The sequence below is a fragment of the Podarcis muralis genome, chromosome 5, assembly GCF_964188315.1.
Source record: "Podarcis muralis chromosome 5, rPodMur119.hap1.1, whole genome shotgun sequence".
Taxonomy (NCBI): domain Eukaryota; kingdom Metazoa; phylum Chordata; class Lepidosauria; order Squamata; family Lacertidae; genus Podarcis; species Podarcis muralis.
The window spans coordinates 98,810,942-98,837,990 of record NC_135659.1 but is presented as its reverse complement, the minus strand read 5'-3'; the positions used below and the strand labels follow the sequence as shown (position 1 = coordinate 98,837,990).

The window sequence follows — 27,049 nt, the reverse complement described above, 5'->3', positions numbered from 1 at the left end:
TACTTCCTGCACCAAATCCAGCCTCGCTAATGGGTTTAGCAAACCGCATTTAACTGGTCAGTGGAGCAAGTGCCACAAATCCCAAGATTAGGAAGAGACTGATACACAGCTCAAGAGCATCACTGGCCAGGAGGGCCTCTCCGAGAGGGACAGCTTTAATTGGCTTAATGCCCTGCCTGGTGGAGCAGATCAGGGAGGAGAGAGGGCAAGGCTGGAGAACAGAATAGGGGAACTTCGTACCAATTGCCATGCCTGTTTATAATCCAGCAGTTCAGCGGGTTTATTTGTAGAGATGTGTATAGATGCTAGGAGAGGATATATTTATTTGATATTATCCTTCCTTCCTCACCCTGAGTTCAGCTGAGTCCCATCCCTTTGCAGTTTAAAAGGGAAGCTTTGATAGGCTAATTTTAGCATTTTAGTTTAAGTAACCCAGGATGCTATAAAGCAGAAGGGATTCTCCTGGTATCCCCCCCCCATTAAAACAATAATCACACAGACAGGTAAAAATAACATTTACTCTCTCAAAATACTTGTTGAAGAGTAACAAAGAACAGCAGCTTTGTTCAGGCAGGCTTAAAATGGTAATCCAGTTACAAAGACATACTTTAGTCTAGTTTAAGAGGGTGTCTGAGCACATGCAGATTGCTGGAATGGGGTCAAAGAGCAAAGAGGAAGCAGCCTGGCCAGGGGATGAGACTACAGTATATGTATGGCTATGCCTTCCCCCTAACAGGACACAGTAGGAGTCTCTCAGAAATTTACAGGTCCCTGAGCTTCAGCTACCATGTGCCTATCTAGCAAGCATGCATTCTTGGTTTGACTGCATTGTAAATATGCCACATAATCGACCCAAGTGGCTTAAAACCCAATCCATGCCTGCTTGCTTATTTTCAGGGCTGGGGGTCACCCACACAAACAATACATTGCCCTGTGCCTGGGCAATCCAAGACAAGCTGAATTATGCAACCTGCACATAGTGGGCAGATTTGTCCAGTTTATTGTCTTTGGCCCAATTCAAACCAGCTTTGATAGTTTGTAGGAAGGGTCAAGGGATGTAGAAAGGCACTGAAGTTCTGCCCCCCGCAAACGGGAGTCTCATCCAGCCACTCCTCTGGCTTTTGAAGTTTCGGTGGGTATTGCTTGCCCACTTTCTAGCATAGCTCTGCGGCCACTAAGATATTTTGGACATACAGTGGAGATAGGAAGCTGAATCCAGTGTCCAATATCACATGCTGTGCCCTGCAGATGGTCAGGGTACACACCGTTCTGTTTATTTTCTGACCAGCACTCCCATGCCAAAGCAGTGGTCTGATTGGATCCTGCACCAGGGCACACACAGGACCAGCCCAAGGCATTTTGTTGCTTGAAGCAAAGGACCAGATTCCTCCCACTCCCTATTCCATGTATGGAAGCCAACTGGGCTGCCATTGATTCTTTCGAGGGGGTCTCATCCTGCACCACAGGTGTGGCAGTGAAACAGATTAGGGGGTCAAGGCCAGGCTGTGTGAAGTAGCTGGGACTAAGGGCACCAACACGATTTTCTGAAGCCAGTACACTGTATGCAGATTGAACCCACTAAGTCACAAGAGAGAAGAAATTCGGGAGATTTCAGCCCCCTCTCAATAAATATCTAGTTCTCTGTGCTAGAACCACTTGTAGCAACCTTCATTGCAACTCACTCAAATGCATCACAAATGCTTTGGGGTCTCAGGGTTAAGTCCTGCAGCTCAAGTCAAGGCCCAGCTACATCTCCATGCCCAAACTGAATCATCATGCTTTCCCCCCCCCAGTAATTTTCTTCAGCTAGCAGTCAGCAATTTCCTCCATTCATAACCGACAAGCTGTACTTCATGAATCTGCAACAACATGAGCCCGTCCTTACAGCAGCTGAATAATGGTGGGGGGTGGGGTGGGGGGGCCCCTCAACGTCCAAGCAGCACAGAGCAAAACCACAAAAAGCTTTCAATGGCGAGCTGCACAAAAGGAAATCTGCCAGAGCCTTTTGCAAGCTCCACACGTGGCAATCCCCAGTGTCAGGGAAAATTCAGACTGGCGCGATGTTGCAAACCGATGAAATCCACTGAGGCTGCATTTCTCCATGAAGAGCACATTCTGCCGCTTTCCCTTGTCAATTCCCCGTGTCAACAGCTGCGATGAGAATGGGCTGGAATCATGAATGGGAGGGGACGTGGCTCGCCTTCTTTTGAATGGGGAGAGGAGCGGCCAAGGAGGCAGAGCTCTGTACCGTATGAAGGATGTGCGCTCTGCGTTCCTCCCTTCTCCTGAGCAAGGCCACGGGCAGCAGGAGCGGGGAAAACACCCACCACATGGCATCCCTGGGAGCCAGACGAGACCTCACCTTACACTGGATCGTAAGGGCGAGAACTCCCTTCTGCAGCTCCAATTTGCAGCGATCGATGAATAGCTAAGCAGGCTCTTTCAGAAATTCACCATTGTCTCCAGCTCAGCTCCAACTTCCCTTGCAGGAAGATCCATTACAGACCGGTTGTGCCGAGTGGAGGGAGGGAGCTCTGAGGCTCAGGAAAAGGAGAGCTGTCTGGAGTGGGCGGGAGGGTGGGGGGAGCGAAAGGTCAGCTCAATAGTCTGGCCTGAGGAAATAGACCTGCCAGGAAATGATCATCTAAGAGCCCTGGAGTGGAGGTGGTTGCTGGAGAGGCATTCAGCGCACCTACTCCATCTGCGCTCTCCCTCTCAAGCCGGCTCCCAGGGGCCTACTTGGCTCCTCCCCGGCCTCAGATCCTTTGAAGGTGGTCTCGGGGAGTGGGGCGGCGGGGGGCTGTGGATAAAACGCAGGGAAGAAGAGGAGGGCGGGACGGGTGGGAGGGTGAAGAGGAGAGCTCTGGCTGGAAAACACGCGCACAGCTTCTGCCCTCGTCTCCAACTGGAGAGGGCCTTTCATTTCAATGGAATCACAGGCACTGTGACAATCCAGGCTGTGGTTGTCTGAGAGCAGCTCCCATGTAGCAATGATCTGCTAGCCTCAGTTGTGTGTGTGTGTGGGGGGGGGGGGGTTAGGCATGCCACTCCCCCCCCACCACCACCACCAGTGCCAGCAAAAGGAAGCAAACAACGTCTCGGATCAGCCTTCCTCAGTCTAGTGCCCTCCAAACGTCCAGGGGTTGGGGACCGTGTTATGAACAGGACAGCTCAGCACACTCTGGTGGATTCTTAGAAAGTCGGAGGCGTGGAGTAAAGGAGGAGGCAGCGCTTCTCATGTTTCTCTGGGGAGCAGAATGGGACGGTGGACGCTGCATTGGCCCCCTCCCTCCCTCTGCCATGCCTGCCTAACAGGGCTGTCATGAGGGTGAAGTATGACTGGGATGCACTATAACCTTCTAACCTTCTCCTCACCCCCTCCCGCGCGTGTCTCCTGGGGTGAAGAATCTAATTCTATTTCTGACACCTTCTCCCCTTGAAAGAACCCGTGATTGTCTTGCCCTCCAACCTTTCATTTCATGGGTCCCGTTCCCTCTGGTCAATGAGATGCACGGGTACAGTTTAACAGCAGAGACACCCAGTTATGTCATGGCAATCCTTCTCTCTCCTTCTCTCTCCCCTCCCCCTCCCCACCACACATTGCAGTACCTTAGATAAATCATATTTAGTACAGCACTTAAAACATCTCCACACAGAGCACCAAATCAGAGTGACTCCACTGTCGCCTTCCTTTCCCCATTGGTGAGAATTCGTTTAACAAAATCGATGCTGCTCTCCGGTACCAAGCCAAGACTTGGCCCTGAAGAGAAAGAGGGCGCCAAGTCCCCTTTAAGCATCCTTGAAGCTGGTCTTGGAAGTGGGATTTGTCCCTCAGGCACATAATAGGGACCAGCCAGGTGCTGCTAACCTCCCTGCCCCTGCTCGGAGCCAGATGGTTCAGCAAATGCCTCAGATTTGTTGCCTTGCAGGGCTAAAGGGCTGATAAGTCTCTCTATGTCCAGGAGCCCTTAAAGCCTCAGGCTACAAATTAGAGCTGGGAGGCCTGGCAGAATAAAGTGAATTATGCATTAGATTTCTAGCCCACCTTTTAGGGAGCGTAGCTTAAAGAAAGCACAAGGCTCAGTTCCTACCACCTGGTTTGAACAAGAGAATGGGCAGACGGAGCACCGAGGTTCCCTGGTCTGAATCAGGCTCTTTTGGGGAGAGGGGAAGGAGGTGGGAGTGCTGCTGGGCAGGGCAGGGGAAAAGAGGCAGGGAGGCGGCGGCCGGCTTGCCCAGGAACTGCCGGCGTGCCAGAGGGCTGCATGGCTGCTCTCTTTCCCTCCTGCCACGGGGACGGTTCCCCCCTCCCTCTGGCTCGGAGCCCCCGCCCCCCTTCAGGCCGGCCGCGTCTCCTCTGCTCCCCGAGGTTCACGAGGCGCGGTCCCCCACCACCCTAAAACTTCCCCTGGTGGGGAGTAGCGCCCGGGGAAATAAGCCGGAGGGCTTCCCACCCACCCCAGCCCGATCTGCCTCCGCCCCGCCCCGCTCCCCCGGTGCGCACATGCAGGGAGCCCACCGCTCGGCCTGCCTTTTGTGCTCGCAGCCCCTCGCAGCTCCCCGGGCTCACCTCCAGACCTGGCCGAGTTGCAGGAGGTGGATGAGGGACTGGAGGATCCAGACGCAGAGGCGGCAGCAGCCGCCGCCGCCGCCGGAGGAAGCCCGCGGAGAAGGCGGCTGGGGCGGCGGCGGCGGCGGCTGGAGGCCGGCCCGGGCGCTGTCCTTGGTGCTGGCGCTGTCCTTGGTGCTGAAGGCGGCGGCGGGCGGCCCCGGCGAGGCTCGGCTGGGCGCGGAGAAGTCGTAGACGAACCACCTGAAGCTGAGCAGCTGCACGACCAGCGAGGGCAGCAGCACGAAGAGCAGCGTGAGCCCGAAGAAGGAGTACTCGCCGCGCAGGTAGTAGTGCGCGGCCAGCCACAGGTCGCTGGCGCCGTCCGAGAAGAAGACGAGCAGGGCGCCCAGCACCCAGCAGCAGTCCAGCAGGCTGTACTCGCGGCCCGGCAGCAGCAGCGACGGCGGGGCGGCGGCGGCGGCCGAGCCCGAGGCGGCGGGGCTGCCCGGGTTGGGCAGCGGAGGGGGCGGCGGCCCTCCTCGACGGGACCCCCGGGCCAAGCTCGAGCTGCAGCTCCCGCCGCCGCCGCCGCTGCCTCCGCCGCCGCCGCTCCCTCCACCGCCGCCGCCGCCGGATCCCTCCCGGCGCACGAGCGACGACGAGGCGGAGGCGGCGGCGGCGGCGCCTGCCGCTCCTCCATCCGACTTCGCGGCCATGTTGGAGGAGAGGCGGAGGGAGAAAGGAGGGAGAGACGGAGACTTCCGGATGGAGGGAGAGAGGGAGAGAGGGATGGAGAGAGAGAGAGAGAGAGGGAGGGAGGAAAGAGGGAGGAGAGTGGCCAGATTGGGGTGGGGGGAGGAAGGGGAGGAGGTGATGGAGGAGAGGAGGTGGGGGAGGGAAGGAGGGAGGGAGGGAGGGAAGGAGGAAGGAAGGAAGGCAGGCAGCGCCCTCTTTCTCCCTCTCCCTCCTCTCTCGATCACCTCCCTAGATCAGGAGAGGGGGGCGTCTGGAGGAGCACGAGAGCCGCCTCCCTCCGCCCCCCATTCATTCCTCTAACGGCTCATACACGCGCTCCCTCCGGAGCTGCTTCGGGCGGCGCCCTCTCCACCCTCTCCCTCTCCGCCTTGCAGGAGTCCCAGACCGGCCCCTGCTCTCCCTCCTCTTCCCCACCGCCGGCCTGCCACGCCTCCCTGCTCCCCTCGCCTAATCCTGCCGGGGACCCCCTGCTCCCCTCTTCAAAGGTGGGAGGCAACGGCTCTCCCCCAATCTAGAGCATGCATGATGCTGGGAGGATTCTGCTGGCTGCCTCTCCCACCTCATGCCGGTTCGGGGACTCTTCTATCATTTGAAGGAAGGGGGGTCTATCTCCCCGTGCAGGTGTGGAGGTTGGGGGGCTTGACAAAGGCTAAGAGTCTCCTGGGTGGGGCTCCTGCCGCTGCCTTGACCGTTCAGTTCAGATTGCTGTAGCCCTGGCCACACGTGTGCTCGGCGCTGTGCAAATCGCATCAGCCGGGAGGGTTTTTCCTCGGAGGTAAAACAGTTATTGGGGATTTAGCCATTTAACCTGGGGAGCCGGCAGGGTGTCTGGAGTCATCAATGCCAACCCCAATGATTGCGCTACAACACACAGGGGGGTAGTTAGGTAGTTAGGTTAGTTCTTGCCAATGTTATAGAGAATGCTTGGCGGTGGGAGATGGGACTTCCTCCAGTCTAGGGTTCCTGCGACTTGCATGATCTTTCTGAGGAGACCTCCCTGTCCTGGCTACTGTCAGGTACTTTTGTTGATTGGTGACTACAGATCTTCTCAAGCCACTTCCACCCTGCCTCCATGTTGCCTTAAAAGTGAACGGACTGGTCCAGGGATGATAGCCAACTGGCTACAGTTCATGATGGCTGTCCTCTAAGGCTACTGAGTGCCCAATCGCAGGAGAGGAGAATGCTCTGGTGCCCCAGTCCTATTTGTGGGTTTCCCAAAAGAGACATCTAGTTGGCCACTGTGAGATCAGGATACTGGTCTAGATGGGCCATTGACTTGATCCCGCAGAGCTCCTCTTAGGTTCTTATGCCTGAATCCCGTCCCACCCAATCCTCCAGTGTTTCAGCTGCCTAGCTAGTGTGAAAGGCCTTTAAACATTTGTGGGAACATATCATGCGCCTTCTTTTTCAAGCGACAGATACATAAATGTCCTTTGAAAAAAACAATACTAGCAATTAGACTGCCTTGCCTTATGTGCCCGCCAAATGCCAGATTTCAAACTCGTACATATGCCCCTTACAGGGTGTTCTCTGCACAGAAATAAATCCCATTGTATTCAGTAGAATTTACTCCCAGGTTAAGTGTGCATGGGATTGCAGCCTTAATAATTCTGGCACACCAAGGAGACAGATGATCAGTCCTCCCAGTGTCTTAATAAAGATGATGTGTTTTAAAACACACACAAGATGCATTTTCAGCCTTTGTTATGCTGCCGTTTTGTAACCCACTCCGAGCCTTAGGAAAGTGCAGAGCAAGAAATCAAATAAAAGGAGAACAGAATATTGCCTTCTTTTACTTTCCTCCTCTGCCTTTGTTTTCTTCTTTGTCATCATTGCAGGCCTGTGTGACCCCCTAACCCAAATGGGGCCTCCCTCGTCATGTCACTCCTGCTTCTCAGGGACCGTGAAGTGGTTTCAAAGGGGATTCTCCAGGGGGTTTGCAGAAATGATGGGAAAATAATTTTCCAGTAATCTTTAGTCCTCTCCAGAGGCTGCCCAGATCCCCTGAGCCGAAACTGAAAGGATGCAATAGGCAATAGGTTCTACAAGTTTCCTGCAGGATGTAAAAGAAATTAAGCGTAAGCAGGGAGAAAAAGACGCTTTTTCTCTGCTAACCAGAGGAAGAAAACCTAGCAAAAGGGCAAGCCTTGAAGCCTCCGAACAGGAGAGATAAGGGCTAAAGGGAAGCAGCTTGAATGAGATTGGGCATTTGATTAACTGTCTGTCATTCTCGCTCTCAAGCAAAAGCTGGATCTGCAGGATGTCGTGTCTTCTTCAGCAGGATGGGAGAGCGGGCTGTGGAATGGCACCAGCAACTCGCAGTTTCGAGATTGTGCCACAGCTGCAGCGCATGAATGGCGCCGCAGGTGTTGTGAATGCTCACAAATATTTGGCCTGGATCAGCACATTGCTAAGGCCAAGGAAAAGAGGCTCTTCTAGCCTAACCAGGTGTTCTGGGGCTCTAGGCAATTCTCAGGACACCATCCCTGATGGGGTGGGGTTCTCCTACTCAAGGAACATCGGAAGCTGCCTAATAGCGAGTCAGATCATCGGTCCATCTGCCTCAGTACTGTCTACACAGACTGGCAGAGGCTTTCTGGAGTCTGCCCCAGCTGTACCTGGAGATGCCTTCAGGGTTTGAACCTGGGACCTTCTGCATGCTACGGCCCTTCACGCCCCACTGAAAGGAACAGGCGTTGCGCAAGAGCATGGACTGTGCCCCTCATGGTTAACTAGCCCCTGACAGCCATGGGGCATCGCTTATCAAGGACCCTTTCCACCCAGCTAGCCTTTGTGTTGCACTTACAGCAGAGCAAGTCAACAGAGCAGGGAGGATGTGTTTTTCAACCTCACCCTCATTTCTGTATATTTCGAAAAGCGGACACACAGCTAAACTATGTCCACTCACTCCCACAAGAGGCAGAGGCAGCCACTGACCGAGATGGCTTAAAATTAGACAAATTCATGCTTGGGAGGGCTGGTGATGACTTCTAGCCATGATGGCTAGGCCCTGCCTGCACAACTGGAAGCAGCGATGCTTCTGAATACCTGTGGTTGGAAACCACAGGTGGGGAGAGCTGCTCTTGCGCTCAGATCCTGCTTGCGGGCTTTGCACAGGCATCTGGTGGACGAGATGAGCCGCTGGCCTGATCCAGCAGCCTCTTTGCATTTTCTTATATTATTACATGAGACTACAGAGTAATGCAGAGCTGAGCATGGTTAAAACCCTTGAAGGGATGGGTGGGGAAGTAGGATGGCTTGAGTTTCCCACTGGGCATTGCAGGTACTTCACATCGGGTCAGACTATTGGTCCAACCAGGCCACTATTGTCTGCTGTGACTGGTGGTGGCTATGCACACCACCTGCTGCCAGAGACTGCGCTTCTGTATTCAGAGCATGTGCTCTGCCATGGAGTTATGGTCCCTCGATGAACACTTACGTCCAATGTGCAGGCATTTGCTGGTGATCATGCTTTTATTCCATGCTGCAAAAAACAACAACTCCCCCTCCCCCTGCTCATTCCTGCCTGCCAAGATCTGTTATGGGTACAAAGAGAGTAGGCTGGATAAGACATCTCCGTTCCACACCCCCACCCCACAGACTTCTAACTTCCTAATAATAATAATTCATTACTTGTACGCTGTGGTCTAAACCACTGAGCCTAGGGCTTGCCGATTGGAAGGTCAGCGGTTCAAATCCCTGCGATGGGGTGAGCTCCTGTTGTTTGGTCCCAGCTCCTACCAGTGTGGTGTAGTGGTTAAGAGCGGTAGTCTCGTAATCTGGTGAACTGGGTTCGCGTCTCCGCTCCTCCACATGCAGCTGCTGGGTGACCTTGGGCTAGTCACATTTCTCTGAAGTCTCTCAGCCCCACACACCTCACAGAGTGTTTGTTGTGGGGGAGGAAGGGAAAGGAGAATGTTAGCCGCTTTGAGACTCCTTTGGGTCGTGATAAAGCGGGATATCAAATCCAAACTCTTCTTCTTGTTCTTCTTCTTCTAGCAGTTCGAAAGCACATCAAAGTGCAAGTAGATAAATAGGTACCGCTCCAGTGGGAAGGTAAACGGCGTTACTGTGTGCTCCTCTGGTTTCACCAGAAGCGGCTTAGTCATTCTGGCCACATGACCCAGAAAAACTGTCTGCAGACAAAAGTCGGCTCCCTCGGCCAGTAATGCGAGATGAGCGCTGCAACCCCAGAGTCACCCACGACTGGACTTAACTGTCAGGGGTCCTTTACCTTTACCCTGCCCATCTGACTAGCTTGCCCCAGCTGCTCGACCTGCTAGCTTGCAGCATCCACTCTATATCTGATGTTCAGGCTGTGAGTGCTGATGTTTGTGAAGCCAAATCGGCACCCCAGAGCATAAAGTGAGAGGGAAACCTCAAGGTTTGCAGTAGCGTTGTGTACCAGAATCCATCTGGATGAATTTGGGTCAGCCTGGGATGTAGCTGGGTCAAGCTGAGGCAGCCCCTGGTCACTCTGGGCCGGGTCAGGTCTTTCTGGGGCTACCAAAAGGGGTGGTGGTCTGGCAGCAAGGAAGAGATGCACAGGTAAGAACACAAAATATGTAATGAAAACAGGAAGAAAAAACAAACTAATAACCCCCCACCCACGCCACATTTTAAAGTGTATTGGGTGTTTATCAGCCAAAGGCCTGGCAGAAGAAGAACATTTTCCCCTGGTGCCCAAAAGTGTGTAATGAAGGTGACAGGTGATCCTCCCTGGGGGGCGCATCACACAAATGGGGAGCCACTGCAGAAAAGGCCCATTCTTGTGTTGCTCCCTCTGGACCTCGCGTGGAGGAGGCACATGAAGAAAGGCCTCAGATGATGGTCCAGGTAGGTTCACATGGAGAGAGGTGGTCCTTTTGGATATTGTGTTAGGATATAGTTCCTTTCCACCTTAAAAGGCTACAGGCATGACTATTGTGTGTCACATGCCTGTTTACTTCCAGCTCTCGCTGGGAACTTCTCTTTGTATATACCGATAGCTTTTGTGTTACTGCTGTTTTGCAGGACACGAAGGCAAGCAGACATGTTTTCCTTTGTTCCTGAGCTATGCTGAATAAAACGCTTGTACATAATGCTTAGGGGACGCGGGTGGTGCTGTGGGTAAAAGCCTCAGCGCCTAGGGCTTGCCGATCGGAAGGTCGGCGGTTCGAATCTCCGTGGCGGGGTGCACTCCCGCTGCTCGGTCCCAGCGCCTGCCAACCTAGCAGTTCGAAAGCACCCCCGGGTGCAAGTAGATAAATAGGGACCGCTTTATAGCGGGAAGGTAAACGGCGTTTCCGTGTGCGGCTCTGGCTCGCCAGAGCAGCTTTGTCACACTGGCCACGTGACCCGGAAGTGTCTCCGGACAGCGCTGGCCCCCGGCCTCTTGAGTGAGATGAGCGCACAACCCCGGAGTCTGTCAAGACTGGCCCGTATGGGCAGGGGTACCTTTACCTTTACTTTACCTTTACATAATGCTTACATCTGCCTCTGTCTGCCACTTTCACTGTGGAGATTTATTCACTCTGCTAATTAGTGTGCATGGGTTTCTAATCGTATCTGAGGCTCATATCGCTGACTGACTGATGCTGTTCCACGGGAGACCGGTGATCGTCCGGAGCCAGCTGGGGGCCTGCCTGATGCCCCCGTCTCCCCGACAGTATCCCAACATATTGCAGTCCGGTTTCTCTAGTGACAGAGAGTTCCACAGGACCAGGCCAATGACACTAAAAGTTCTATTTCTTCTTGTCCCAGACTCAACCCAAGGAACACATGTTCCAAATAATGTTTTTCCACCTCGTTGATGTTCTCTTAAGTGTACTTTCTCCCTCCCTCCTCCACACCCAGCCTCTGCTGACTTCTCTCCCAAATTCCTAAATACTTATCTACTTAGTTTAGCCTTCCTCCCACGCTTCCAGCTGCTCTGTATATTGTTCACTGTTTGTTTGACAGTTTAGACAGTGATAAGGGGGGGGGGATGCTCCCACCCCTGTCCTGGCAGCAACTGGGGCAATAATTTCCAGCCAGACTGAAATATACTCAGAGTCGCAAAGTGATTTCATGCTCTTTATTCAGCTCATAGTGGTGAGAAGGAATGAATGAAAGTCTCCTCAAAGTATCTGCTTTATATACATTATTTACACAATGGGCTGCACATGATTGGCTAATTCCGGAATTCTACTGTAAGCCAATCAGGTTGTGGATTCACTTCTATCTGGAGCATGATTGGGTAGTTCCTGCCAACCAATCATACTGCTGCTTTGTTCTAGGACCAATCAGACTGCTGCATTCTGAATCCTATTGTTCTAGGACCAATCAGACTGCTGCAGTTTGGATCCTATTCAACTCAGTACACAACACAGACCCTGTTTACATTCAGCCAAGATGAGGCTAGAGAAGACTGAAGACTGGAGCCACTTGTGGTCAGTCCCTGGCCAGGGCCTTTGGGGAAGGGGGCTGACCTTCTCTGCAATGTGCAGAATGGCAGCAGATCCACCCCAGACATTTAAGGCACACCCAACGCACATTTTTTTTTATTTTTTTATTTTTTTATTGATTTTAACATATAAATTATAAAATGTACCACAAAACTTATCACTTATACAATCTTTTTAGACTTCCATCAGCACCTCTGATGATCCACCGTTTTAACCACTTCTTATGTATTTCTTAACTTTATATTGCCTTTACATCTCTTAACAAATCATCCTTCCCCTTCTCCATTTTTGCAATACTTCTAATAATACTCCTCACAAAAGTTCTTGCAAACCTACAAATGTCTGATCTTCACAAATACTTTCCAAGTAGTCCGTAAATTCACTCCAGTCTTCCGTGAATTTCTGGTCCCGACGGTTTCGAATCCTTCCTGTTAGTTTATCTAGTTCTGCATTGTCCATTAACTTCATTCTCCATTCTTCAATCGTCGGTAATTCTTCTTGCTTCCATTTTTGGGCCAACACACATTTAAAGGACATAACTTCTCCCAGAGAATCCCAGCAGCTGTATCTTGTTAAGGCGCTTGGGAATTATAGTACTGTGAGGTGGGAATTACAATTCCCAGGACTTTTGGGGGTGGATCTGCGCTGAGGCTTAAAACGCAGCTAGGTCATTCTTTCCCTCAGTTTGGATCAATGCTAGGTTTTTGGGAAGCACACCAAAAGCCAGCTTTTTCTAAAAAATAAATAATAATGACTGGATAGCTATGGATTGTGGTGTTAGGTTGTGTACACCGCTACCCAAGGGCCCTCTTAGAAATCTGATGTGCCATTAATGCCGCGAATTTCCACCTATGTGCAACCAATGGATATGTATAAATAAATATATCACAGAATGCTTTAAGTCTTCCGTGACTTCATTCAAAAGGTATTTGCAGGAGCCCCTGAAATCTCTCGTGGCTCAGAGACCTAAGCGCACATTAAATGGTACTGCCATTATAGTTGTATGACCTTTATATACTGCCCTTCAGCCAAAGATAATAGGACTGTTTGCAGCATAAAAACACAAAATAAATAACGGGATCACAATAATAACCCCACCCCCACATGCCTAATAAACGTAGTTAAACACCCATCGTGCAATCTGCTTTTTAACTGGTCCCCTACTGTGTCATCTGCCCCAGGGCTTCAGTCCGAAATGTTCCTTCCATATTCCACGTGATTGGTTGCTTATTGACCAGCGCTGGCGCTGAAACCTCAGAAAAGGGGCGTGGAACAGTTTGAACTAAGAAATGATGAAGAACTTGAGAGCTGCAATCCAGTACAGTGGTACCTCGGGTTACAGACGCTTCAGGTTACAGACTCCGCTAACCCAGAAATAGTACCTCGGGTTAAGAACTTTGCTTCAGGATGAGAACAGGAATTGGGCTTCGGCAGCATGGCAGCAGCAGGAGGCCCCATTAGCTAAAGTGGTCCTTCAGGTTAAGAACAGTTTCAGGTTAAGAACAGACCTCCGGAACGAATTAAGTTCTTAACCCGAGGTACCACTGTATTATGCTTAAAGGTAAAGGTAAAGGTACCCCTGCCCGTACGGGCCAGTCTTGACAGACTCTGGGGTTGTGCGCCCATCTCACTCAAGAGGCCGGGGGCCAGCGCTGTCCAAAGACACTTCCGGGTCACGTGGCCAGCATGACAAAGCTGCATCTGGCGAGCCAGCACAGCACATGGAAACGCTGTTTACCTTCCCGCCAGTAAGCGGTCCCTATTTATCTACTTGCACCCGGGGGTGCTTTCGAACTGCTAGGTTGGCAGGCGCTGGGACCGAACGATGGGAGCGCACCCCGCCGCGGGGATTCGAACCGCCGACCTTTCGATCGGCAAGCCCTAGGCGCTGAGGCTTTTACCCACAGCGCCACCCGCGTCCCAGTATTATGCTTACTGGTGATCAATGTGTGAATTGCAGGCATGCAGGCATGCACACACACACACACACACAGAGAGAGAGAGAGAGAGAGAGAGAGAGAGAGAGAGAGAGAGAGCCCTCTCTGCCCTATACCTCTTTGTCTTCTTTCCCTCTCTTGGTTCTCTCTCCTTCTCACACAGTTCTTCCACCTCCAAAGCTCTTTTGCTTGTTGCCCTCCGCACTTGCTGTCCATGGCACACGGCCCCTCTGTTCCTCCTAGACCCCACGGAAGGTAGGACTCGAACCCATGACTTCAAGTTACGAGAAAGGAGATTCCGACTAAACACCAGGGAAAAGTTTCTGACAGTAAGAGCTGTTTGACAGTGGAACTGCCTCCTTTGGGAGGTTGTGGGCTCTCCTTCCTTGGAGGTTTTCAAGCAGAGGTTGGATGGCCATCTGTCAGGGATACTTTAGCTGAGATTCCTGCATTGCAGGGGGTTGGACTAGATGACCCTCGGGGTCCCTTCCAACTCTACAGTTCTATGATTTGCTCAGTGCACAGTGGGAGTCATAGGTGAGGGGACAGCCAGGTCAGAGCCAGCTTCAAAGTCTATATTTAGCACTTTGGGGTTTGCCTGCCTGCCTGTTTGTTGTTTTCCTTTCATGGAAATGCTTCACTGACGCCGGTGGTGCACTTTGTCAGAAACGGTCAGATCAGGCGCTCGCAGGCAGGCGTGCTTGTCTGACTCATGATGAGTTGCTCTCTTGGCCAATGTTCAGCCCGGGCAGCAGCGCCAAGCTTGGAAGCTGGTGCCAGGAGCTGGTAGAGGATCAGGGAGCAAAGAGACTTCTGGGAGAAGAAAGAGCTAGCTGCCGCCATAAGAAAAGGGAGAAGAGATGAGCTGCAGCTATACAAAGATTCCCCACCCCTGACTCTGAACACCTATGTGCTAAAAGAGCACATGGAATGTCACAGGAGGAGGTGTGCAGAAGACTTTTGCAGAAGACTTTTGCTTTGGAGCGCGTGCTTTGTACATTATCTAGAAGGACCCAGATTTCATCTGCAGTCATATTAGTTCAAGAATTTCAGGGAGCAGCAGAGAGGCTTGAGAAATAATAATAATAATAATAATAATAATAATAATAATAATAATAATAATACTATTGAACTGATTTTATAATGAATTGGTTTTAGAATGCTGTATTATTTTACTGTTGTTAGCCGCCCTGAGCCCGGCTTTGGCTGGGGATGGCGGGATATAATTTATTATTATTATTATTATTATTATTATTACTACTACTACTACTACTACTAATAAAATATGTTTGTTGGAGAAGGTTACAGGTTTGTTTTTTGTCATGTCTTTTGTGTCCTCGTTTTGTATTTTTATGCTGTGAACTGCACTGTGATCTACAAATTTAATAAGTGTAGTAGTAGTAGTAGTAGTAGTAGTAGTAATAATAATAATAATAATAATAATAGTAATAATAGAGGCCCTTTGGGAACTGCCACTAGTTGGAGTAGACACTGCCAGGGGATATGAAACCCTGGTTTGACTCAGTTTAAGGCAGGCTTGTGTGTCTTGGCTGCTCTTTCTGTACAAAGTGTGGCAATTCTGTTCCCTTTCTTCCCAAGTGGGCAGAAAGAAGGTTCCTGCAGTTGCAAATGCTCTCAGACAGCGTTCACCAGCCAAGCATGCCGGCTTTGGGGCTGATGGGAGAGGCAGCCTGAAACATGCAAGTTGGCGAAGGCTGTGCTTGGCCACTTTCAGGCTGTCACGGTTTCGCAGGTGAGATTCAGCTGCATACAAGCACATTCAGATCGGGCAGTTAAAGTGGTGTTGGCACTCAGGGGAAATGAACCCACTTCAAAATTGTGCTGCTATATTTTTGCTTTGTTGTGCAGGTGGGAGGATTTTACTGTTATGTTGTTTTATATGCTGCCTCTCTCTCTCTGTGATATTTGTTATTTTGTAAACTGCTCAGCAATTGCCTTAATATTAAGCAGTATATAAAGATACAAAGTAAGGAAAGAAAAATCAGACTTCTTGCAAGAAGGAAAGTGAGGGGGGAAACGGATTGGGAAGTGTGCGCTGACAATTGCTTGGCACAACACCTTTAAAGCCCTATACGGCCTAGAACCCTCGTACCTACGGGACCGCCTCTCCTGGTATGTCCCACAGAGAAACTTACGGTCTTCAAATAAAAACATCCTGAAGGTCCCAGGCCACAGAGAGGTTAGGCTGGCCTCAACTAGAGCCAGGGCTTTTTCGGCTGTGGCTCCAATCTGGTGGAATGCTCTGTCACAAGAGACTAGGGCTCTGCAGGATTTGACTTCTTTCCGCAGGGCCTGCAAGACAGAGCTGTTCCACCAGGCCTTTGGTCAGGGCGCAGCCTGACTCCCTCCTTTGGCAATCTTCACAGAACTTTAGCCTAATGGTTGCCATCAATTTGAGTTGAATTAATTTTATAATGAAATGATTTTAGAATGTTGTACTATTTTATTGTTGTTAGCCACCCTGAGCCCGGCTTCGGCTGGGGAGGGCGGGATATAAATAAAAATTATTATTATTATTATTATTATTATTATTATTATTATTATTATTATCCTCCCCATTAACAAGTCAGAACAAACATCCAGTAAACAGCCACCTCTATCACCTCCTTGCAAACTTCTGCAAACAAATCAGCTGGAATATTTGGTAAACCGCTCTTCCTAGAAGCGACCATGGCATCTTACAGAGTGGTGGGTGCTTTTTTTCACACTGACTCCAAGGCCTGAAGGGATGAGAAGGCAGCCCTCTCTGTGTAAGAGCTTCCCCCATGATTAACCCGCCACACAATCCATTTAAAGAAGAAAACAGACGTAGGGTATGAGAAGGAATGGCAAGCCGAGCTGACACAAGTCGCTTTGCTGCCCAAAGTGGAGGTCTCTCAGCTCAGCGGTGGAAACTGCATCTTGTGTGCTGAAGGCCCCAGGCTCTTAGTGAGAAGCTTCCTGGGCAAAGTCTTGCCACCAATTAATACTCAATTATCTCAGTGGGTCTTGGCAAGAAGGCACAGCCACTGATTAATGGGTGCTTTCAAGTTCACCCTTCAAATACATTTGGCCAGTCGGCTCAGCGGAGCTCCTTGGAAACCTATGGAGAGGCAGAAGTTTCGAAGCAGAGAAAGACCGAAGGAAGCAGATGAGTCTGATGGCAGTGGAAGTCCATGGCAAGCACTCTGCAGGATGCAAAAACCCTCCCTGTAAGTCTGTGATTCATCCTGGTAGAGACAAGGGCAAGAAGTCCTTTGACTAGGACCACCTGGTCCCAGGTATTATAAGGAGCCGCCTATGAGTTAAGCCATTGGTTTCAGGCAGAGGTCTCTCTGAACCTGGGACCTTCAGATGCAAAGAAGATGCTCTGCCACTGAGTTGTGGCTGTTTTCTGAGGATTCCTGGAGGCTGGATAAAACTTGTTAAAGGAATGGAGTTGACAACCTTCATTTGAGGTCCTCTGAGGCCTCTCTAGCATTCATCCTGCTCCACATCCATCATTTGGCAAGCAATTTCCTTCTCAAACCACCTGGAGAGGTGGGTATTCCTTGCTTGCTTGCTAGGTGGTTGCAGGGCTTGCTAAGAAGGGTTACCTGATAATATAAAGGTAAGAGCGCCACTAAGCATGAGAAGAGTGCCACTTCTTCCTCCACAACCACAAGCAGTCTCCAATTTTTATGAGTTGTTGTGTACAGTCATACCTCTGGATAAATATGCTTCAGGTTGAGCGCGTTCGGGTTGCTCTCCGTGGCGACCCGGAAGTAATGGAGTGCGTTGCTTCCGGGTTTCGCTGCTCATGCATGCACAGACGGCCAAAATGATGTCATGCGCATGCACGGAAGCGGCGAAATGTGACCCGCGACCCGTGCAGGTGCAGACATGTCTTACGCTATGTTCAGGATGTGAACAGGGCTCCGGAACGGATCCCGTTCGCATCCCGAGGTACCACTGTATTAAAGGTAAAGGGACCCCTGACCATTAGGTCCAGTCACAGAAGACTCTGGGGTTGCGGCGCTCATCTTGCTTTACTGGCCAAGGGAGCCGGCGTACTGCTTCCGGGTCATGTGGCCAGCATGACTAAGCGACTTCTGGCAAACCAGAGCAGCACACGGAAATGCCGTTTACCTTCCTGCTGGAGTGGTACCTATTTATCTACTTGCACTTTGACGTGCTTTCGAACTGCTAGGGTGGCAGGAGCTGGGACCGAGCAACGGGAGCTCACCCTTTCTTGGGGATTTGAACCACCAACCTTCAAGGCCCAAGACCTAGACTCTGTGGTTTAACCCACAGCGTGGTGTGTATTAGGTGTGTGTGCAGTGTCAGACCACACCTGGAATACCGTGTCCAATTTTGGGCACCATAGTTTAAGAAGGATGTTGACAAGCTGGAAGTTGTACAGAGGAGGGTGACCAAGATGATCAAGGGTCTGGAAACTAAGTCTTATGAGGAACAGTTGAAGAAGCTAGGCATATTTAGCCTGGACATTATAGCCCTCTTCAAATATCTTAAGGACTGTCGCATGGAGGATGGAGCAAGCTTGTTTTCTCCTTCTCTGGAGGGTGGGACTCAAACCAATGGCTTCAAGTTACAAGAAAGAAGATTCCAACTAAACATACGGAAAAACTTTCTGATGGCAAGAACTGTTTGACTGCGGAACGGTCTCCCTCGGGAGGTTGTGGACTCTCCTCCCTTGGAGGTTTTTAAGCAGAGGTTGGATGGTTATCTGTCATGGATGCTTTAGATGAGATTCCTGAATTGCAGGGGGTTGGACTAGATGACCCTCGGAGTCCCTTCCAACTCTGATTCTATAATAATCCTTAGAACGCATTTGGTGCCATTTGCAAAGTGATTGATGTACAATATCTCAGCAATCCATGCAACAGCCCTGTGAGGTAGGTCCCCACATGAAAGGCAGCAATGGAGAGATAATGGTTTGTCTTCGGTGATGGGTTCAGGGCTTAATCTGCAGCAAGGCTGAGCCACTGCCTATGTTTTCCACGTCTTGGCTTAATCTTGGAGCATGTTGGAATAGATCCACTGTTTTCCAGAAGCACCTTCCCATGGCTGTTTTGCAGAGGAGAAGCAGTGGCCACGCTGCCTTCCCCAACCTGGTGCCCTCCAGATGCTTTGGACTACAATTCCCATCATCACTGCTTGCATGCGATCTGACAGCTGCAGCCCCTACCCACCCCAACATCTCCTGCAATGCTGAAAGGGATTATTGAGGAATGGGGAGGGTGTGTTGCATTTCCTTTGGCCTCTGGACCTGCAGCCGTCAATGAACTGTGGCAGCACCGAGCTGGTTTTGAATAAGGACCCTCATTTCCTATTCATGACTTCCCAATGCATCTGCTGAAATATTTAAACCACCAATAACACAGTAACCCCATCCTAGGAAGCTGACTCACCCTCATCAGTAAAAGGCCCAGATGAGAAACAATGAAGTTGCAAGTTATCAGGGAAGGGCTGGGAGCTTTAGCAGACTGCCTGGGAGCGTGGCGCAAGGCATGAACGTGGAAGCTTGTGGATGCTCCGCAGGAAGCCAGTCAACTGCACTGGCCCAAGGTCACCCCGTGAGTTTCACGGCTGAGTGGGGATCTGAACCCTGGTCTCCCAGGTCCTAAATGTTGAGTGATTATAGTAAAGGTAAAGGGACCCCTGACCATTAGGTCCAGTTGTGGACGACTCTGCGGTTGCGGTGCTCACCTCGCTTTATTGGCCGAAGGAGCCGGCGTACAGCTTCCGGGTCATGTGGCCAGCAGGACTAAGCCACTTCTGGCGAACCAGAGCAGCGCACGGAAATGCCGATTACCTTCCCGCCGGAGCGGTACCTATTTATCTACTTGCACTTGGACGTGCTTTCAAACTGCTAGGTTGGCAGGAGCAGGGACTGAACAACGGGAGCTCACCCCATCGCGGGGATTCGAACCGCCGACCTTCTGATCGGCAAGTCCTAGGCTCTGTGGTTTAATCCACAGTGCCACCCGCGTCCCAATTGAGAGATGGTAAGTTTACGCAAACTCAAGTGTCTGGTCCCCATTGCACTGCCAGTTCTGCTGGAATCCTGCTTGTCTGACTGGTACGACACTCTAACCACTGCTCCACTACAGACTCTCTCTTAACATTTCGTGATTGGTCCTCCCCAATGAACTTCTGTTGGCACTTTCCCGGCCTCGTTCAGAAGAGTGGTCCCTTCCTGCTAGATCTCCTTGATTGTGTCATTGACGGAGATGAGAGGAACTTTCAAGTGGGGCACAGTCAGTCTGAGGCCGGCTGTGAGTCATCCCATCTTTTTCCAGGGCCTTCACTGGTTCATTGCTTCCTCCCTCGGAGGGGAGAGGTGGTCAGCTCTGGACCACATTTCCAACTGCGTTGCTGAACTCTGAGGACGCACTTATTCCGTTTTTGCAATCTTGAATCTGCTGACAGGCCTAATGAAGCCAGGACATGGTGTCCTGAGAAAACAATTTTACCAGGCCCTCTCTGACCCTTTTATCTCAGGCAGTCAAAATAGCAATGCAACAGAATTGTGGGGTGATGGGGGAAGAGAGTTTAGAGCACTGGATGCTTTTATTTCATAGGGACTTAGACTCAAGGACTACAACATCCTCCTCCCAGAGCTTTAGGGGTCCAACTCACCCTTACAAAACGGTCGTCTCCTATGATTTCCAAACTTCCCTTCAAGGCGATATATCCCAGGGAGGTTTGCACACATATATAGTTAAAGCATCAAATATACACAATAAAACCATCAACGTTTTAAGATTTAAAACCAAATCAAAGTTTTCCCATTCAAAGCAATCCAGACATATAATAATAATAGTAATAGTAATAGTAATAGTAATAATAATAATAATAATAATAATAATAATAATAATAATAATAATAATAATTTATTTATACCCCGCCCATCTGGCTGGGTTTCTCCAGCCACTCTGGGTGGCTTCCAACTGAATATTAAAATACAGTAATCCATCAAACATTAAAAGCTTCCCTAAACAGGGCTGCCTTCAGATGTCTTCTAAAAGTCTGGTAGTTGCTGTTCTCTTTGACATCTGATGGGAGGGCGTTCCACAGGGCGGGTGCCACTACCGAGAAGGCCCTCTGCCTGGTTCCCTGTAGCTTTGCTTCTCGCAGTGAGGGAACCACCAGAAGGCCCTCGGCGCTGGACCTCAGTGTGTGGGTAGAACGATGGGGGTGGAAACGCTCCTTCAGGTCTACTGGGCTGAGGCCGTTTAGGGCTCTAAAGGTCAACACCTTGAATTGTGCTCGGAAACGTACTGGGCTCCCATGTTAGATGCCCATGAGCTCTATTGTTGCGAGAGAGGGAGAAAAACTGTTCCATGACCAATTGATGTAGATCGCAGTCTCTCTGAGGGCATAGTAAACAGCTACAAGGACTAGCATTTTGTCTCTTGCACTGGCTGCCCAAATGCTCCAGGAAAGCTTACAAGCAGGGAATGAAGGCAACACACATACACAAACATGGCTTGCCCTTCTGCATGACCCTTCCCTGCTCTCCCAGCATGTGCTCTTTGGAACATGTTTTGTCATTTCTGTATTTACAAGGGGGTGAGGGGAGAACCCTACGAAGAATGCCACTCAGAACCACCATATTCCGTGGGAATTTTCTCATTCTCTTCCGCCAAATATGGATCAGAACACTAGCTACCAAAGAATCTCCACTTCCAATCTGAATTGGAAGTTTGAAAATATGGACAAAGCCTGGTAAAATCTGGGAGGCCAGAGGGGGGAGAGGCAGACTGACTGCCCCCTCTGAATTGATTCCTGCAGCTCCTCGCTCCTCTTTAATAGCCAGCGGAAGCAGACTGCACTGTGCAAAGGACAGTGCACATCTGCATAATTTATTCAAACTGCAGAATTAGCATCCCTTTGTGCGGAATTAGGAGGAGGGCTTGGTGCAGAGAACACTCAGCTTTGTTTGCAATGCTTTGCATGAGCACTTAATGAGGAAGGCTAGTTTTGGACTCAATTTTTCTAAGCCCAGGGCTTCATTCACTGGACTGACTACACAGTCCCACGGGTGAAATGTTGCTTTCGAGCTGGTCCAGAAATCAGGCTCTCACCCCCAGCAAACAATGAAGGATGTTTTGGATCAGGTTGCCGAGTGCTGAACTGCTCAACGAAAATGGGGAAAGAAATCTCCGCGAATTCTTGGTGTGCCTATTCCTTGGGCAACCTAAGCATTGGGAATTGCAGGGCACAGCACTCATTTGCAGCACCGTCTCGCTGGCACATCCTGTTGCTTGTCAGTGTGGCATCTCTAGCTAACTAGAACAAATAGCCTTATGTGATTATGACCCATAATCTTCCAATTTAGAGGTAATCTTTCAGAAGAGATTATATCCAAACAAAACTACTGTATTGTTGCTGCTTTGGGAGTACCTGTTGCCTTGTGCTATTTGATGGGCAATGGGGACATATCCTGGCTGGCTGTCATCCCGTGTTAAGGATAATGGATAGGTATTTTCAGGAACAAGGGTAGCCTAAGCCTGGCAGTGAATCCACTGTGATGGAATTAGAAAACGGCAGAAGGAGTCTTGCAAAGTCCAGATTTTTAAAAAAGTTCTTATTGCTGGGAGGAAATTAAGGAGAAGTCTAGGTAGGATTGGGATCCTCAAGACTGCCCGGTGCAAAAGCCTGGAATTCTAAGCTTTTGGTTTTCTTCTTGGGATTTGTAGTGCCTTTCAGGTACACAGCCTCCCAAAGTGGTTTACAAAAAGATTTTAAAATGACTTTCAAGTATCTAGTCCTTATGGATATGAAGGTGAGCTTGAAAGTGAGTGGCCAATACTTTCTTTTCTCAGAGATCAAAGAGGTAGGAGGAGGAGATTTCTAGTGGCTGGGATGCATGTGCAGCTTCAGGGTCACGCAGAGCTCTCTGCCCCTTCCCAAGGCCAAATAAATTATGCAAAATAGAAGAATAAGCTATGCAAATTCAAAAAAACCCCCACACATTGAGGCTGCAGAATATCCTTGCTCCCTTCCTTTCCTCGCACTTCAGAATGTTTATTGATGCACACAGCTCTGCCTATAATTCAGATGGCGTTTGCCCCAGGATCATAACTTCAGGACTACTGCAGCCTCCTTAATGTAGAAGAATGATGGCTTTTGGCAAAGCTAAAGAGAGTCTTTGTCTCCCTTTTCCATTTCCTCCAGAGGAAGGAATGATAAGTTTTTCAGCTGATGCTTAGAGACACTCAGGATGAGTGATAAAAGCTTTCTTCAGGTTGGTGGTTAAGGACCTGCCTTCGAGAATCCTTGTGTGCTGCACCTTCTCTTCCTTATAGATGAAGACAACTTCATTTAGCAGGAGAGGCCTGTGCCTTTCCTTCGAGAGGATGGTTTGTTGAAACAGAAGGGCTCCTTGACCTTTTGGCTTGGCCCAGATCAGACGTGAACGTGGCAGTGGGCAGTTTTATGATTCATGCCCCGTCGATCTTTTGTGATTGCACGATACCACTACACGTGAACAGCCTTTGTTCTGGGAAATGGAACTCCTCTCCAGGCTCTCAGCGATTATTCTGAACAAAGTAAGTTCCTAGACCTCATGGAGCCTTATGGGAAAAGTTACAGTGGTGGTGGTGGTCTGAGATTATACAAAAAGAAAAAGAAATGTTCTCTTTTTCTTTTTCTTTTCCTCTTTTTGGTTTGGGTTTTTATTTAGAATCATAGAGTTGGAAGAGACCACAAGGGCCATCGAGTCCAACCCCCTGCCAAGCAGGAAACACCATCAGAGCACTCCTGACATATGGTTGTCAAGCCTCTGCTTAAAGCCCTCCAAAGAAGGAGACTCCACCACACTCCTTGGCAGCAAATTCCACTGTCGAACAGCTCTTACTGTCAGGAAGTTCTTCCTAATGTTTAGGTGGAATCTTCTTTCTTGTAGTTTGGATCCCTTGCTCCGTGTCCGCTTCTCTGGAGCAGCAGAAAACAACCTTTCTCCCTCCTCTATATGACATCCTTTTATATATTTGAACATGGCTATCATATCACCCCTTAACCTCCTCTTCTCCAGGCTAAACATGCCCAGCTCCCTTAGCCGTTCCTCATAAGGCATCGTTTCCAGGCCTTTGACCATTTTGGTTGCCCTCCTCTGGACACGTTCCAGTTTGTCAGTGTCCTTCTTGAACTGTGGTGCCCAGAACTAGATTATTTTATCTTTAATGTCCTAAAAAGATATTGGATATTAACTTTTGTATTATCTTTTGTATATCTTTTCAAACTTTATTAAAATAAAATAAAGGGAAATGTGCACGGGGAAATGTTTGACCCCTTTGGCCTAGGTAGTAGTAAATGCATGTCCCTCCAAACCAAACTTTAGTCCTTTGTTCCTTACAGTCCTGTTTGAGCCTCACCTTCTTCCCAGAATTGATCTCTCCTTGTCCTCCCCATCTGTGTTTTGCTTCTTGCTCACTTGCCCTCTCAAATTAAGGACCCAGCACTGAAGGTGTTGGACTAGATTACCCTCTGTGTCCCTTTCAACCCTACAATCCTATGTTTCTAAAAGCCAACTAGACAGTGGTGTCCATCATATTGCCTCTTGGTGTGGTGTAGTGGTTAAGAGCGGTAGTCTCGTAATCTGGGGAACCGGGTTCGCGTCTCCGCTCCTCCACATGCAGCTGCTGGGTGACCTTAGGCCAGTCACACTTCTTTGAAGTCTCTCAGCCCCACTCACCTCACAGAGTGTTTGTTGTGGGGGAGGAAGGGAAAGGAGAATGTGAGCCGCTTTGAGACTCCTGAAGGGGAGTGAAAGGCGGGATATCAAATCCAAACTCTTCTCTTCTTCTTCTTCTTCTTCTTCTTCTTCTTCTTCTTCTTCTTCTTCTTCTTCTTCTCTTTGCCTTGGACATCCCACAAACAGAGCCCAAAGCTTTTCAGGTTGAAATATCCACTCTATGAACTGGAAAATCTGCACCCTAGAGTTCTATGGGTGCACACCAGGTGAACTACTTGCTCAGAAAGGAATGGAAATGATTCTGTACAATACGATCACCATAGGCGCCGACTCCATGGGGCTTGAGGGGGCCCGAGCCCCCTCAAAAATTCGTTTGGGGGGGCTCCGCCCCCCCAATAATCTCCGGCGCCCCTCCAGCAGAGCGCCATCGCCGCCCCTCCCCCAGCCCAAAATGCACAGGGAGGGGCGGGCTGCATGCCTCCTGCCCTCCCTCCCGAGCAAAAGCTCCACCCAATTTCCTTTGGAGCTGATTAATAGGCGCAGCACGCTCTCCCCTATTCGCTCACGAGGAGGCGGCGCCACTTTATTTGCATATTCATGAGCTTATTTATTATTCATGAGCCTTCCCGGGCCCCCCCAATATTTTTTATAAGTCCGCGTCCCTGACGATCACATCTTACGCATGTTTAGCTTGCGAAATTTCAACCATACACGGTTGAAGGCAGGCTGGTTGAAATTGTGCAAGTTGAACCCAAGCACGATGAGTTACCCAGCCTCTGGGATGCTCATGTGAGATCTTGCAGGAACCCAGATAGCCATGCGAGATCTCACATGAGCACCGCAGAACCATCTGAGTATATGCCATTTTATTGGGTCATGATGAAAGGTTGTTCCCTGAAATTAAGAGAGGGAACAGGGGGGAATCTTGGTTCATCTAAAATGAGGATGCTTCCCCCAGGTATTCAAGGGGGATGTTGAGCTTCATCGGGTCCTCTATTTTATTTGTCTTATGAAATGTACAGACCATTCTGTATACCAGGTAAAGGTAAAGGGACCCCTGACCATTAGCTCCAGTCGTGGCCGACTCTGGGGTTGCGGCGCTCATCTCGCTTTATTGGCTGAGGGAGCCGGCGTACAGCTTCTGGTTCATGTCGCCAGCATGACTAAGCTGCTTCTGGCGAACCAGAGCAGCTCAGGGAAACACAGTTTACTTTCCTGCCAGAGTGGTACCTCTTTATCTACTTGCACTTTGATGTGCTTTTGAACTGCTAGGTTGGCAGGAGCAGGGACCGAGCAATGGGAGCTCACCCCGTCGCGGGGATTTGAACCGCCGACCTTCTGATCGGCAAGTCCTAGGGTCTGTGGTTTAGCCCACAGTGCCGAGCCGTTCACAAAAAAACGAAGCACAAGGTAGAAATTATATGCCAAAGCAAATAGAGTTAAAATGCCAGGTAAACACTATGAAATGGTCAACAGACAACCATTAAAATGTTCTTTCTAGAAGAGGCTTTGGGTTTTGTTTTATTTTTAAGTCTTAAGCTTATATCTGAAATAATGGATTGTCAGAGCATGCCTTATACTATAGATAATAATGAATTGTCCATTAAAGGGACCAAAATACCGAAAGCCCGACTTTCTCATGCCATGTCACCACTGCTTGGAAAGTCTCCCATTTTGAAGGGTTCAGGATTTCAAACAGCCTTTGCCAAGCGGCAGCTGGGGAGAGACTGATGGCTGAGACTTCCTTTTTTCGGACCAAAATTATTTCCCATTACCTCCGCTGCTGATGACAGAGGACTGGACGGAGCCTTCTTGAAATGCAGCTGCTTCTCCCTCCCCCTTCCCCTCTGGTCCCCACTTGACCCTCGGAAATCTGTGGGTGACGTGGAACGGTATGATTTTAATCAGGAGAAGCAGGGCTGGAATGGCAGGGGAAGGGGATAATAATGACTGCTCCGTAGCAGCTTTATGAAGGGTGGGGGGAAAGGCTCACGAGGCACTTCTGGAATGCTAAATTGCCTCTGACAAATTGCATGGCAGTCAACAGCTGCTAAAAAGGGAGATGAAGGGGGACGAATGGCTCAGGGGGATCCAGGGCGGGAGGGAGAGAGCCAGGCCTGGTTACACAGAGCACGATCTGATGGCTCCCTGGTGGTGCAGGGAGGCCAATTGCCAAATCATTCAGGGGGCTGAAGGGTGAATCTCGGCAGGATTAGGGTCAGAGCTGGGGCTGTCCCCATATCTCCTCTGGCGACATTATCGCAGGACTGAGTAGCATCAGTGAGGCGATCGAGGGTTCCTATTCCAAATGAGACACCTCCATTCTTGCACATGACTTCACTTGACAATAATAATAATAATAATAATAATAATAGTAGTAGTAGTAGTAGTAGTAAATTATTTATACCCTGCCCCCCATCTGGCTGGGTTTCCCCAGCCACTCTGGGAAGCTTCCAACCGAATATTAAAAACACAATACAGCATCAAAGATTAAAAACTTCAGATGTCTTCTAAAAAGTCAGATAGTTGTTTATTTCCTTGACATCTGATGGGAGGGTGTTCCACCACCGAGAAGGCCCTCTGCCTGGTTCCCTGTAACCTCACTTCTCATAGCGAGGAAACCACCAGAATATGGTTACCAGATTTTTTTCATTGAATCTGGGCACAGTTTTTTTTG

The 27,049-nt window shown here is 49.8% G+C and overlaps 1 protein-coding gene and 1 long non-coding RNA gene across 2 annotated transcripts in view; one reads left to right on the top strand and one right to left on the bottom strand.

The window, feature by feature from the left end:
• Nucleotides 1–5,353, bottom strand: part of XKR7 (XK related 7) — a 54,250-nt gene extending 48,897 nt beyond the window's left edge. The window contains exon 1 of the mRNA XM_028735592.2: nucleotides 4,571–5,353. Within this exon, the coding sequence (XP_028591425.2) occupies nucleotides 4,571–5,268 (698 nt within the window). The 5' untranslated portion in view covers nucleotides 5,269–5,353. The remainder of the gene's footprint in view (nucleotides 1–4,570) is intronic.
• Nucleotides 5,354–13,509: 8,156 nt separating this feature from the next.
• On the top strand, nucleotides 13,510–16,213 carry LOC144327698 (uncharacterized). The gene is made up of 2 exons (XR_013392778.1): nucleotides 13,510–14,615; nucleotides 15,270–16,213. It is a non-coding gene; the product is annotated as an uncharacterized LOC144327698 (long non-coding RNA).
• Nucleotides 16,214–27,049: the final 10,836 nt, after the last annotated feature.